The sequence below is a fragment of the Oryzias latipes genome, chromosome 17, assembly GCF_053564925.1.
Source record: "Oryzias latipes strain Hd-rR chromosome 17, Olatipes_Hd-rR_3.1".
In the NCBI taxonomy this organism is placed as follows: domain Eukaryota; kingdom Metazoa; phylum Chordata; class Actinopteri; order Beloniformes; family Adrianichthyidae; genus Oryzias; species Oryzias latipes.
Genome location: NC_136253.1, coordinates 10907123 through 10922265, shown reverse-complemented (window position 1 = coordinate 10922265; position 15143 = coordinate 10907123). Strand labels below are relative to the sequence as shown.

General features: G+C 40.0%; 2 protein-coding genes across 2 annotated transcripts; both read left to right on the top strand.

The window, feature by feature from the left end:
* The first annotated feature begins 6863 nt into the window (after positions 1-6863).
* On the top strand, positions 6864-14215 carry epdr1 (ependymin related 1). The gene is made up of 4 exons (XM_004078749.5): positions 6864-6901; positions 7011-7382; positions 8310-8518; positions 13741-14215. Exons 1-4 carry the CDS (start codon positions 6879-6881, stop codon positions 13932-13934), a joined length of 798 nt encoding a protein of 265 aa, XP_004078797.2. The 5' UTR covers positions 6864-6878; the 3' UTR covers positions 13935-14215.
* On the top strand, positions 9935-11785 carry LOC105356132 (guanine nucleotide-binding protein-like 3-like protein). Its single transcript, XM_011486185.4, has one exon. It carries the CDS (start codon positions 9999-10001, stop codon positions 11691-11693), a length of 1695 nt encoding a protein of 564 aa, XP_011484487.1. The 5' UTR covers positions 9935-9998; the 3' UTR covers positions 11694-11785.
* Positions 14216-15143: the final 928 nt, after the last annotated feature.

The following is a 15143-nucleotide window of genomic DNA, read 5'->3' as shown; positions in this document are numbered from 1 at the left end:
GACATGTGGGCAATGAAGGTTAAAGCGAAAAATACCGCTTCGTCTTTAAAAAGGGGAGGGGACCGGCATAAACTTTGAGTTTGGAGAATAAAACCTGCTCCCGACCAGGTTAGGTTCACAGCATAAGTAACCATGGATACGGACTCCGAGTAGAAGTTACCTCTCTTTCAGAAACGGGTTTGACTTACTCTATTTACTCTGGTTTAACAAACCTCCCATTCTGAAACGGAAAACCCAGGGTTTCCCTGATTTCAGGGTTAATGCACTCAGAGTTTACACTTAACCTCCTTTCTGAAACAGGCCCCTGGTATTGTTTTGTATTGTGTTCTATAAATAAAAAATAAATAAAAATAAAAAAAATAAACTACCCTGACTTTAATCCTGAACTCTGGCTGAAATCCGCCTGAACTTGCTTACTCTGAGTATGTCGGTTCCAAAACACCTGATATGAGTTGGCGTAATTACGCTCGACTTGGTAACCATGGGTTAATGCACGTGCACGTCAAGTACATAAAGACATTCTCAATGGATCGCCGATTTTAATAAATATATTTTTACACTTCATGTCAATCAGGTCAATACCCCAATTGAAATCACATTTTGTTGGGGTGTAACTAATTAATTGACCATTCAATTAATCAATTCATATTCCTATGATTTAACCAGTGATCTGCCTGAGGCAAGTTGTTAAACAAAACAATCCATTCCATTCTAAAACCATTTTAAAAAGAAAGACTAGGAAAAAAAATATATTATATCAATATTGGAAATAAGCATTTGGATTGACACATGGCTGGGTCATTTGACTGTTATGTATAAACGACCAATTGCATCACAGTGAACAACACACATGTGATGACAACCAAAGATGATCAGCCCATCATTCCAGTCTAATGTTTGGAAACGCTATGAATTTTGCAAAGACACATGACCATACAGTTGGTAGAATGTAATACTGTTCCCTTTGTATTACTTTGATGTGGAAAAACAACAGTGGGCAGAACTTAATGAAGCTAAAATGTGAATTTATTGTCATTAGTAATTGTTTATTGGTTTGTTTGTTTGTACACATATTTAATTTACACTTGATTATCTTTCAGGAAGTACAAGAAATCTGGAAAACTTGACCTGCACTGTTCAGTATCCAGACATTAATCTCTGAGTGACACCAGTTGAATTTCTCGGCTAGTGAATCATATAAAAGATTATTTATTTCAGCAACCTCTTGTTAGTTACTTACATTCAAATGAATTCAATTAAGTAGGTATAACTTTGGTGCTGCCGTTAGATCGGCACCGCAAGGGTTTGTGGGATACCATTCCCATTGCCTGTCTGGACGGATTTCGGTTTGAGTGTGGGTTTTTGACCAAATGTGTTTAGATGTTTTACTGTGTTTTACTGAGTTATTTTGTTCCTCTATGCTTAAGTCTGCACCATGCGTTAGAGGGAGGGAGAGGATGATGAGTTTATGTAGCACTGAAACTGATCCAGTATTTGCACAGGAACACTACATTTTCATGGTGTTATTGTTTGGTCAAACTTGACTAAAAATTAGTTAGATGTCCAGTTTTTACTTCACTGTAAATTTTTAGTTTTTGTTGTCCACTAGAGGGCGCCAAGGTGACTTATTTTCTTATTCACAGATCTGCCAAACCAAATGAGTAAGCCCTGGCTGCAGCCTGCCAAATGGCTCAACGTCGTGGAATGCTGGAACGCTGAGGAATGTGAACACGCTGTGGAATGTTAACCCTGCCCACGTTGAGCCCGTGCATTTGATTCACCTTCATCAGTGCAGTTGTGATTGCATGAAAGGGGAAGAATCAGTGGAGCACATTTAGTGTCATTGGTAATTGTATGAGGAAGAAAGAGAACAGAGGGGAGGAAAATTTGAATGGTGCAATGTCACTCAAAAAAATGATTCAAGCCCCTCTTTCATGTAACACAATAAAATTGTGTTTGTATTATTTAAAATATTTTTTTTTAAAGAATGTACCTACATTTAATTGACCTAACACAAAATGTATTAATAGTTTCCCCGACAACTCCAGTAATCCAGAATAATTGAGTTCAAGTAAGGGACATGCTGTTGAATGCTGTTTTCCTGTTTCTCTTTATTTATTCTTTTTGCCGTCTTACGGCTACAATTTTTCACATATTTTAACCATTCAACTATTAAAATGTTCAACTCCTTCGTCTAATGCCTGGTTTGACTTTTGGTCCTTCAAATCCTTCGACTTTTCAAAAGTGAAAACTTTCGTTCGTTTTTTCCACGTAAAAAACGTACTGTGGCATGAAATCGTTTCAACTCGGCTTCTCCCAATAAGACGATACACGACGAGCCTCATTTATAAAAATAATGAATCTATTTGTTAATACCCGCTGCATTATCACATTGCAAAAATGTTAGCTTAGTGGATTAGTTATTGGGTTTGACATCCAGAGGTTCTGAGTTCGAGGCTGGCTTCAGACTGTTTTGCATGTTTTTTTCCCCTTGCCTTTCTAGATAAAGTTAAGTTCGATTACTCAATTATATTTCGTTACATGGAAGAATTTTCTTTGAGGTGGGGTTACTCATATTTATTGGATGGAAATCCTGCCCACAATTAAATTGAGTTCATCCAATTAGTTATTTTTTGAGTCCGTGAGGCCAGACAAAATGTATTAACTCCCCAATACATGCACATGGAAACTTGTAAAAGGCATAAGAAGACAGCAATCACTGTATAAATTCACTAATTCAATTAAATATTTTTTTTTATTTAGCACCAATTCGAATTACAGACGTCTCAATGGGCTTCATACCGGTAATTGTAAGGTAAACATACAATGAAAAAGGGATCATGAACACAAAGAATGCATTAGGATTAATACTAAACTTTAACAAAACAGACTAAACTAAACTGATATTCCTGCCCTCAGACCCCCCCTTCACGGTTAGGAAAAACTCCTTAAAAAATGGTAGGTGGCAGTATTGCACATGGAAACTTGTGAAACCAAAGAAGAAGATGGGCTCAGCATGGGCGGGGTTAACATTCCACAGCATGTTCACATTCCTCAGCGTTTCAGCATTCCACTATGTTGTGCAGTTCTGCAGGCTGCAGCCAGGGGTAGTTGAACCAAATGTGCAGATCCGAGAAAGTTCATACATTGTGATGATCCCTGATGGGATATGGCAAAGGATAAACATTTAGGCAACACACCACGACGCTGAAGTTAGCTTCCAATTCACGGCTTCCGATTCGCGAGGGCACTAAAGGAACATTCCGCTGCATTTTTCGCACTAAGATCACCCTAAAACCGGGTCCTGTTCAAAAACCTCTGGATCTGGACTGCTCAAACCTGGATTAAATAATAATTAAGATAGTAAAGAACACATTAAATACAGTTTCTGATTTTTGAAACCTTCCTCTGATTTGTGAAAATGTGAAATAGGTTGATTTTATCGCATTTTATGCACTGAGTCCACTTCAGACCAGGTCCTGTTCAAAAACCGCTGGATCTGGACTGCTCAAACCTGGATTAAATTATGCATTAGATACTAAAGAACACATTAAATACAGTTTCTGATTTGTGAAACCTTCCTCTGACTTGTGAAATAAGTTAATTTTTATCGCTTTTTCTCAGACCAGGTCCTGTTCATGAAATTTGGGTGGAAATGTATTTTTTTTATTCCTTAACACTTTTATTTTTTATACTGCATTGTACTATTGTATTTGTTCACACAGGTACGAGCCGGTGGCCCTAACATATCACCTGGGTGACCAAAATCACTTTGTTGCAATCCACAGACTTCTGCCCAGACAAAAGTTGGCACTTTTACGATGCACTACAGGAATCCAAGAAGGCTAGACGAGGCGACATCAAAATCTCAACATACAAAAGAAACTTGTCAGGTGTCAGATTGGACACATATGTAGCCTGGCGAATTCAAGCCTGCACAGGACACAAAACTGTCTTTGGGTTCTTTATTCCAAAACAAAAATGTAACTCAGGATTTCAGATTTAAAAAAAATGGTAATCAGGAAGATAAAAAAAAACAAAAACAAAATGTGGATCTATTATGCCATCTAGATGCTTCTTTTAGCCAGTCACTTTCCGATCTTCCAAAATCACGAAAGAAAACAAGTGTAAACGAAACAAAAAGAGAGAAAAAGATCAAATTTAAGAAAAAGAGTACACAAGAATAACTACAGCAGGTGCTCTGTGGCCCGAACTGTAACAGGAATGACGGCAAAGTTGATCACCAGTCACAACATTGGCTTCGTCGAGCACTGCTGTAAAACACACGTAAAATGCAGCGACAATTGTACAAATAAAATTACTAATTTCATCAAATTTCTTAAAACAGAATACTTTTACAACAATTACAGTAAACACAACTTCTTTTTTTACGTATTTATGTTTGTTTACCCTCTTAACGACTCTTCACGCCAGGTTTCAACCGCCTTGAATCCGCAGATCAAAACAACCGTCAAACAACTGTCAAATAACGGTCCCCAGAACACACCACCTCCTCACTGAACTGTTCACCGAAAACCCAGGAAGCGCCATCTAGTGGCACAACCCTGTACCTACACCTTCTCCACCTGGCTACACATAGTTATGGTCACGGTTAGCATGTACCCCTGACTTAAGTTTTGTTTTTTTGTTCAATATTTCTTGGTTTGTTTTCTGATTTACTTTAAAGTTCCTGTTATGGTGTTTTCCTTAAAGTTGTCCTTCCCTTGTCCCTATTATCCTTAAATTGCATAAAATTCGATAAAATGATACTATTTCCCACAGCGGTGTTTGAACAGGACCCGGGCCGGTCTGAAGTGGACTCAGGGCGTAAAATACGATAAAAAAAATCAACCTATTTCACATTTTCACAAATCACAGCAAGGTTTTACATCAGAAACTGTGTTAAATGTGTTCTTTACTATCTAAATTATAATTTAGTCCAGGTCCTGCGGTTTTTAAACTGGACCTGGTCTAAGGTGGACTAAGTGCGTAAAATGCGATAAAAATCAACCTATTTTGACATTTTCACAAATCAGAGGAAGGTTTCACAAATCAGAAACTGGGTTAAATGTGTTCTTTACTATCTAAATTATAATTTAATCCAGGTTTGAGCAGTCCAGGTCCTGCGGTTTTTGAACAGGACCCGGTTTTAGGTGATCTTAATGCGAAAAATGCAGCGGAATGTTCCTTTAGTGCAGGGGTCGGGAACCTATGGCTCGCGAGCCATATATGGCTCTTTTGATGGTCACATGTGGCTCGCAGACACATTTTTAATTTTTTCTTTTTCATTAGACCAGTCCTTCTCGGGCGCGATGCGATGCCAGAGGCGCACAGTAGTAGCGGTGCTTGGAGAGAAGGATCTGCGCCAGCATTATCACTTTACTATTATCTATAATTTCACAGAGTTTGTACCAGCCGGAAACCTGTGAATTGCCGTGCCTAAAACTGCGCGCCCCCGTCTCTGAGAAAGAGCGCGCAGTAGCGGGGACGGGATGTGACTGAGAGGGAGAAAGCAGAGGGTGAGGGTGGGGTTGTGGGCTCGGTCAGTAAGGTGAACCGCGCAGGGATTGTAAAAACATAAAACCTGCTGCCCGTCACTCACTGCAGCGAGTGAGTGTGTGTTTGTCTCCGTGTCTGCATGTGATCAGTCTGTCTCACATTTACAGAACATTCAGACCTAAGATCACGTTTAAAGTATCAACGCCTGCATGAAGCAGAAACTCACCACGTATCAACCAGACTAGACCATCAGCAAAACTACCACGAGAAATACTCATCATTTATTAGCAACAGCATAACAATGTTATTAAAAATAATCCACAGACTTATTGTCCTTTAAAAGTGTTGAAATTATATCAAATGCACACATTCACTTGTATATTTAGTTTTAAACATATTGTCGCGGACTGAGTTTAACTTGGCTGTTGGGCCGCGTTAAAAGTTCTGGAGTTCCTTGAACGCATCAAGCAGAGATCTGATTGGCTCTTAGTTCTGTCGCTCAGCCTGTTGTTAGGTAGTTTGGACCAATGGGGTTCAGCTATGGGCCGAATAAGGGAAATGGGAGGGCTGGAGCGGGAGGGGGGAATATAAAGTTGGGAGAAGCGCTCTCGTCTCGGCGGGAGAGATTCAGGAGCTGCTGAATTAATTTACGGCATTTGTTACAGCCTGCATTAACCAGAATAAAGAACCTTAAAAGAGGTTAAGTCTCAGTGTGGGAAAAGGACACTACATTAATGTATGGCTCTTTCGAAATTACATTTAAAAATATGTGGCGTTTATGGCTCTCTTGGCCAAAAAGGTTCCCGACCCCTGCTTTAGTGCCTTCGCGAATCGGAAGCTGGGAATCGGAAGCTAACTTCAGCGTCGTGTGATACTTTTTTTTAAAATAAACTTTATTATTCAACACAAATAGAACAAATATGTATGACAGGAACAAAAGTCATAACAACAACAATGTCAGGGGATGGTACATGTATTACAAAAAGATTACAGATGCTATGCATTGAAAATATTCAGAGACAGACAGTTTTCATAAATATGTATGGCCTTTTTGTTTAAACTATTAGAAATAGTATGTAAATAAGATTCTAATTCTTTAATTATTAAAGGGAAAAAAAGTCGTGATGTAGAAAACTTTGATATATGAATATGAAATTTACCAAATATAATTAGATTAATTGCCAATTTTACGTTTGCGTCGTGTGATACATTGAGAATGCCTTTATGTACTTGACGTGCACGTGCATTAACCCAGGGTTACCAAGTCGAGCGTAATTACGCCAACTCATATCAGGTGTTTTGGAACCGACATACCCAGAGTAAGCAAGTTCAGGCGGATTTCAGCCAGAGTTCAGGATTAAAGTCAGGGTAGTTTAAACATGCTTTCTGGAATACCCCCCAGGTTACTGTACATCTGTTTTTCTACATAAATGTGCTAATAATTCAGGTTTTGTTTTCTTTTTAGTTTATGTATTTTTTTTTAGTGTTGTCTATTTGTTTCACTGTTCCAGGTATGCTTTTATTTTGAAACGTTTAGCCGGAAGCCCCCTCGCCCCCTCCCCTTGTTGTCCACTTTCCTCCGCCGTGACGTCGCTCGTCAACAAAAGCACCGGGCCCGTTAACGGAGCTCATCCGGAACCCGCGATGCTGCACCGGCTCTTCCTCGTGTTTCTGGCCGCCGCCGGGACCTCCGTGCTCGGGCTCCCGCAGCTGAAGGCCTCCCCGCCCGCCGGACCCTGCGCAGCCCCGCTGCAGTGGGAGGGCAGGTGGGTGGTGTACGACCACGGCACCGGCCGCAACAGCCGCGCCGCCGTCTCCTACGACGGCCTGAACCAGCGGGTCCGAGTCCTGCAGCAGCACAAGAAGCACACTCCGTGCCAGAGGTGAGCGGCTGCATGCGCGCGCGCTGACAAACTAAGCATTACACTGTCGTTATATATCTTTAATTAGGAATAAAATACAAGTTTGTTTTAGAAATGCTTTAAAATAAAAGAAATTAAACAAAACAAAAAGCATCAGTTTGAAATATAACAAACTATTAACAAATGACAGGTAAAGTCTGGAAAAAGTAATTAAGATAAAGATATAATGCTCATCTAAATAAAAATAAACTTTTGAAATACATTTTAAACCAGATTCTTAATGCCTTTCATCTTAAATGTAGTAATATAATTAGTTATTCATGATCACATTCTTTATCTGTGAAGATTTTGTAATATAAAATAAAGAAACAAATCGATTTATTATGGTTTATCATTATCGTTGATGAGAGGTCCTCTACAATAGAAGTCATTGAAGTTTGTCTTTGGCCAAAAGCTTAAGGGTAACAAGGATAATTATTACCTAATGACAGTCAGTAAAACGAGTCAAATGAAATACAATGAAAGGTTTTTCTGCCATAAACAAATTCATTTGCAACGGAAACAGTTTTGTGGATTATAAGCTGTTTTTTCTTAATGATCATTCATTAAACCTTGATCAGTAATTATTGTTAAGAAAGTTACTGACCTTGTTGTTTAACAAATACTTGTTTGTGTTTTTGTAAAGGAGCACAATAATCCGTCAGATTAGATTAGCAGGGACTTCTGTATGGACTCCAGTCTGAACCTTTTGTTTATCAGCAAAAGCATTTCTCAACATTTGTTTGTGGAACAAACAGCAGCTAAGCACCTGAACCAAATTTATGCAACAATCAGGTTGTATCAGGACCGGAGTCCACCCCTGAGTTTCCCAACAAGCAAGGTTGACTTTGATTAACAAAAAAAAGGATCTGGGATGGGATGACCTTCTGCTGGGCTCCTCTGCTGCAGGTTTTTTGAGTACATCTACTTGTACAAGAGCATGGTGATGTTCCAGATTGACCAGAAGACCAAAGAATGCTCCAAGATTGCTCTGACGGAGGTCTGGGATCCCTTCAACATCCCAGACAACTCCACCTTCGAGGACCAGTACTTCATCGGGGGGCCCGGAGACAACGTGGAGGTGCAGGAGTGGTCGGACAGGAAGCCGGCGCGCAAGCGTGAGTTTTTATCTTTCTTTTCTCTTTCTGGTAAATCTGGAAAAGTCTACAGGAGTCCAGAGTTTTGGAGTTTAACTTCATACTTTCACATTAAAAATCTTGCCTTATTGTCCTTTTTTTTTCCAGCACAGCTTCACTCATCTGACTTTACCAGGCTTTTTTTGTGTCGTTTTGTCATACTTTGTTAACACCCTAAAAAAACACACAAAAAACAAAAACAAAATTCAAGTATGGTAGGAACATTTATTATATTTTATTCTGAAAATCTTGAAATGTTTAGTAAACATTTTAAGTAATAGAAATAAATGAAGTTTGCCAACAACTTTCTTCATGCAACTTTTCATATTAAATGTGTCGGGCTATGTTCACATCAGGCGTGTGATGGACGTTCAAGTACGCCCCTGAGCGAGGAGGGGCTTCTTCTTGTTTTTCCTTTCCTCTGGTTACCACAGCATATCCCTCACCTACAGTTAAAAGAGTCTTGTTATGAAAGGTTGAAATGGTGCAAATGTCGTGAATTTTACTCCAGGCTTTTTTTTCACAGCTCTATTCCGATATATGAAAAAGTAGGTGTCAAATAATTCCAGCCGGGCAACAACCGCAATCATTCATTTCTCCTTCATAATCAAACGGTTGGGTTTTCCACTAAACAAAGGGAACGTCATTGATACGTCACTTTGAAAACCAAGTCCCTGATTGGTCAAAGTTCAACCTGGTTTAACTTTCAATGGCCGCACGTTTTGCAGTTAGAGCCCGGAACGGTCATGGAAACTTGCTTGAACGTGAGAGTTTGGAACACGGAAGGTCAAAATGGACGTTTACACGTGTTTACATTGACGTTTCTTGGAAGTGGCTGCTTGAACGCGTGCTGCCGAGGGCGGTGTGAACATGGCTTCACAGTTTTTTGTACTATTGTTCCAAAAAGTATGTTTCAAAATAAGACAGAGGCACAAATCACTTTTGGTCCTCACAAGGCAATGAACACTTATGACATAAAGATGCAGACATGATCTTTTCCCCCTAGAGGATAGCAGCGGATTCCACACTTTCTGCTTACAAATAAAACTACTTCATAGTTTGAAGCCCACCTTTTAAAAATCTGTTGAAATGGGAAGTCAGAGTTTCTTGAAATGACCAGAAATCACCCTTTCAAATTGGTCAGCTGCCTCCATTGACTGTATAAGAGAGCTGGACTGAGCAAGTCTGATGTCATCCATATAAAATGCCTTACTTCTGGCTCTTACCAAGTGAAGTCCATTCAAACCATTTTTTCACCACACACACACCGCCATGTTGGAGCCAGACGACGTCAATAATTGGTCAGAATCAGTTTGAGCCAATGTTTCTATGGCAACCACTCTCGCCAATCAGGAGTGAGCTTGTTGGAAATCCAAACCCCTTCCACTTGAAAGCGGGAAACATGATTCACACTAACGCATGCGCGTTATGACCTTGTTCTCAAAACACGTGAGCTAGAATCATGTCTAAAGCAAAACAAAAACGTGCCAAACGTCTAGGTTTCCTCGGAAATAAGACGAAAGATGCACAGAAGGGCCATGGTCTAGGGGGGACAAGGACCTCAGCTGTTCAGCAAACAAAAGACTCCAGAAAGCCAGAGGAAGTCAGGAAACAAAGACTTCAGAATCTGCAGGAAAAGCAGAAGCTGTCAAGAGAACGTGAGATGATGAAGAGAAGAAACTTACAGAGCTTTCAGGAGGACATCCTGCTGAGGCAAAGAGAGTTTGAACAGAAGGAGACGGAGATGAGGAGTTTGGAGAAGCATGTAAATTTTGAAAATGAAAATTCAAGAAAAGCATATTACAGAGAGTTTAAAAAGGTTGTGGAAGCATCTGATGTGATTTTGGAGGTGCTGGATGCTCGTGACCCTCTGGGCTGCAGATGTCCTCAGGTGGAACAGGCAGTCATCCAGAGTGGAACCAACAAGAAGATAGTATTGGTGCTTAATAAAATAGATTTGGTGTCAAAGGAAATTGTGGAGAAATGGATTAAGTATCTTCGGAATGAGTTTCCTACTGTGGCTTTTAAAGCATCCACGCAGCAACAAGCAAAGAACCTGAAACGCAGTAATGTGTCGGTGACCCAGGCCACCGCAGAGCTTCTCAGCACCAGTGCCTGTATTGGAGCGGACTGCCTGATGAGGTTACTTGGTAATTATTGTCGCAACCAGGACATCAAGACAGCCATCACTGTTGGTGTTGTGGGTTTTCCAAATGTGGGAAAGAGCAGTTTAATCAACAGCCTGAAACGAGCACGAGCATGTCACGTCGGCGCCACCCCGGGTGTAACAAAGTGCCTTCAAGAGGTACATTTGGACAAACACATTAAACTTCTCGACTGCCCCGGTATCGTCATGGCAACCTCAACAAGTGACGCGGTGATGATTCTCCGCAACTGTGTGAAGATTGAACAGCTGGTAGATCCTCTGCCGCCTGTTGAGGCCATCCTACGGCGATGCAACAAAGTCCAGATCATGGAGCATTACGGCGTTCCCGACTTTCAGACAGCTGCAGAGTTCTTGGCAATGCTCGCCAGGCGTCAAGGCAAATTAAGAAAAGGAGGTCTGCCAGACACAGACAAAGCAGCCAAGAGTGTGTTGATGGACTGGACAGGGGGACGCATCACTTATTTCACACACCCTCCAGAGACGCACACTCTCCCCACTCATGTCAGTGCTGAGATTGTAACAGAGATGGGAAAAGCTTTCAACTGGGATGAGCTGGAAAAGGGAAATCAGGAGGTTCTTGCAGAGTCGTCTTGCCCTGATGTCCAAATGGGCTTTTGTATGGAGTCCATTGGAATGACACAAGGTGATCACGAGGAGCCACACTTTGGTCTACAGATTGAAGGAGGCTCCGGGGCAGAGCCAACAGCAGAAGATAAAACTGAGTTTATGGAAGATGATCAAGATCCAGAATTTGGACCAATGACAGTGGAGTTCAAATCACAGAAGGTGAACCGTTTACCCGTGAGTGAAGCAGCTCCCCGGACTCCGAGTTTAGAGGACATTTTTGATATAGATCCTTTACAACAAGGCCATGCAATGCTGGCTGCCAACAAGAAGAGGAAAAAAAAGCAAAAAAGAGCCGACAAAATTGCCACAAAGCTCTCCGATACTCTGACATCTGCCATGGATTTCTCATTTTCAGATCCCTGATTATTGTCTGAAAAAAACCTCAACAGGTTAAAGAGTTTATTAAAATAAACACCTATAAACCTAAAAAAAAAAAAAAAAAAAAAAAAAAGAAAGCGGGAAACATGAAATCTGTCAAATGTTTTGAATATTCGGCGAGGGGGCCAGAAGGCACCACATATTTTTGTTAGGGCTCTCTGATTGGTTAGTTTATATATGTTGCAATAACAAAGAAACATAATGAAAACAAAAACAGGATTTGTAAAAAAATGTTTAAACAAAGGTATCAGAGCAAGGATGGTTATTCTAATGAATATAATGACTGAGTAATAGCTCTTTATTTCTCAATAGAAGTCTATGGGATTTTTGGCGTCTAGCGGGTACTTCCTATTTGGAATGCCAAAGGGGAGGAGTCACTCAGTCCACTTCTCAAATACAGTCAGTGGTTGACCCCTACAGGTTAGGTCTGATGAAACTGCTAGAGAAGCTAAAAATGAACACTATTTGATTCATTGATCTGGATGAGACTCTGCCGATGTTCTGACAGATGTTCAAAGTCCAAACGATTGACCTGCTCAGTGAAGCAGTTTGCTGTTTTCATACGCGACCCAAGCTTTCCTAATAGGAGCTTCTGATACCACTGATAAAAAGAAACGATGGACTTTAGACACTCATCAGTCAAAAATATGTAAAGCAAAACTTAGTTGAACTTTAACGAGGACTGACAAGAACGTCTTAACCTGCTAAGGAATGGCCAAAGGATCCGAGTGTCACTGAAAGTAGAGACCTCAGCTTTTCCAGTGGTGTAAGGACGACCATCTGTACTGAAAATGAAACCTTCTGCAGTTACATTCCTTTCAGTCTCACTTTGATGACTCCTCATCATAAATAATACCTAATAAACTTCTGCAATGAGTTGAATAAAAATCGTATATCTTGGTATCTATCTCACTGCAAAAACGTCAACCCTTTAACACCCAAAGAACACACTCTTTGACATATTGTAACGCTTCAACTGTCCATCAACGGGAATCAGATACACAAGCTTTCTGCTCTGCTCCATTCTGATCCATCCACTTGCAGACAATTAGATTCACAAACGTCTTTGTTTTCCTCATCTGAGCTGGAATCTGCATCAAAACTGGAATGTGGATCAAAACTGTACGACTGGATAGCTACAATGTTGCTCGCCGTGTTTGTTTGTTTGTTATGCACCTTATGTCTGCGGCTGCGGGGCATAAGAAAATAACTGACAGAGTCTGGCCTGTCTTTAACCAAAATGGGAGAGAACGGTCACAAACAGAAAGGCAGTTCACCCCTACCGCTTCACAACTAAAGTTTTCACTATGAAAGTTACACAAAGTCTGACAGTTGTTCACAAAAGCTCACCAAAAAGTTTTCCCAGCCAAACGCCTCACAAACACGCTGGTGTTGTCAATGGGGGGGAGGAGAGATAGAAGCTAAAGCCAAAAACTTCTTCCCCCATGGGGCAGTGGAGATGCCAGATATTTAAAGTCCCATCCTCCAATCACATTCAGCCACCAATCTTCCTCCGTCCAATCCTGAGCCAGCATCAGTCTCTCTCATCCTCAAATCTAGTCCAGCAAACAAGGTCATCTGAAACGAAACAAAGAAGCTACACACATACAAAAAGAACTTTCACCCCATGTACAAACACTCAATATACTAAACAACAACAAAAAAACATACACAAATAGAACAATGGTCATATCATGTTGCACCGGTAGTGTTAGGTTCAGGTTGTCAGGGGTGTAAGCTAATGGGAGAAATGTAAACAAAGGGATGATGGGAAATGGGGACGGGCTCACTGCAGAAACTTTGTCCTAGAAAAAGAACAGTTTTTTTGGATTTTGGCTAAAAACGGCATAATTATAAATAAAATACCACAGGGATTGCTTTTACAATACATCAAAATATGACTGGAGTGGGACTTAAAAGGGTTAAAACATTTCTCCCTCAAAGACTGAAGGAAGAAATTACCCGCTCACTAACTCAAAAGGCTATAGAAGGATGCTCTGACTTTCCATTTCAATCCAATTCCTTTTTTCAGATGAGACTTGGGTGGGCGTCTACACCCTCATGGACTGCTACCCGGTGCAGGAGACCTACATCAAGAACAGCACGGTCACCACCTCCACCCGCTTCATCAACCTGGAGCTGGGCATCAGCGACCCCAACGTCTTCTCCCCACCCACCACCTGTCAATCAGCGCGGCTGGAGAGAATGGCCGAGTCCGACTGCTGAGCCGGTCCCATCTTAGATCCAGTTTGAGTCTTTAGGTTTTCTTTTCACCTTAAACACTAACAGACACTCAATGCAATCTAGACATTCACACAGGCTCCATCATGATCTGAAAGACAACTGCTGTAAAGACTGGAACAACAACAAAAGGCTATTTAACAACTTCTGTAATGTTTTTCCATAAAGGATTCCTTCAGTTAAATGCTTGTTTACTCTGGGATAGAACTGTTACAGCAAGTGATGAAATAAAAGTTGATGACTCAAAAATTATGCGAACAATGAAATACTTTTTTTTAATTTTTTCTTTGTCACTAAATGTTACCCAAATATTGTTTCCCCAAACTAAAACCATTCCAAAAAAATGCAGAAAAACTAGTCAAACTACGACAGCATATTAGGGCCACCATAAAAGAATAAAATATATATTTATCAAAATATAGTCGTAAAATTATGAGTAAAAGTAAAACTTTTACTAGAATAAAGTGATAAATTCATGCTTCAAGGAGTTGTAATTTTGCCAGAAACAAAAAGTTACATTTAGATTTCAAAATGTTTCAATAAAGATTAATGAATGTTACCTTTTTAATTTATTTTGGAGACGGTTCAGAGAAATCAGATGGACAAGAGTCGGCTTTACATTTTTTGTCAGTGTACAACTTTGTTTTGTTAAAATTATAATTTTATTTTCACAAATGCATGGCTCTTTCCTTGTAACATCATGAGTTTTTGAATCATAAATTTACGATTTCATTCCCATAAAATATTGACTTTTTTATAACAATTGAAATTTTTCATAAAATTTTGACTTTTTTCTCATTATTTTGCGGCTTAATTCTCATAGTTTCTTTTTCATTTTTTTCTTTAGCCCTAACTCTCTGTTGTACCAGTTAATGAAGCACCAAAGTTTTAAAATGCCACACAATCTGCGCAAATATAGAATATAAATATAAATTAATAAAAATACATCAGTGTAAATTCCAATGAACAAATAATTGACGTTGTAAGCATGTTTTTCTCAGTTGTGAAGTTAACTATCACGACACCTAGTGGTCATTTAGTGAACTAACCTGATGAAAATGTTCTCTGGTCTACCAGATTAAAATAAATCGCCCCAATAATTAGATTTCTTCTTCCACTTTCGGCTTCTCCCATCAGGGGTCGCCACAGCGAACAAGTCGCATGGTAAATTTGGCAATGTTTTACGCCGGATGC

What these genes read in the sequence shown, in the direction of transcription:
- epdr1 (XM_004078749.5), top strand. Translation starts at nt 6,879, where the DNA reads ATGCTTTCTGGAATACCCCCCAG. An exon ending in CTTTCTGGAATACCCCCCAG is followed by an intron (nt 6,902 to 7,010) that starts GTTACTGTACAT and finishes TCACTGTTCCAG; the next exon opens with GTATGCTTTTATTTTGAAAC. An exon ending in CAGGAAGCCGGCGCGCAAGC is followed by an intron (nt 8,519 to 13,740) that starts GTGAGTTTTTAT and finishes TCCTTTTTTCAG; the next exon opens with ATGAGACTTGGGTGGGCGTC.
- LOC105356132 (XM_011486185.4), top strand. Translation starts at nt 9,999, where the DNA reads ATGTCTAAAGCAAAACAAAAACGTGCCAAACGTCTAGGTTTCCTCGGA.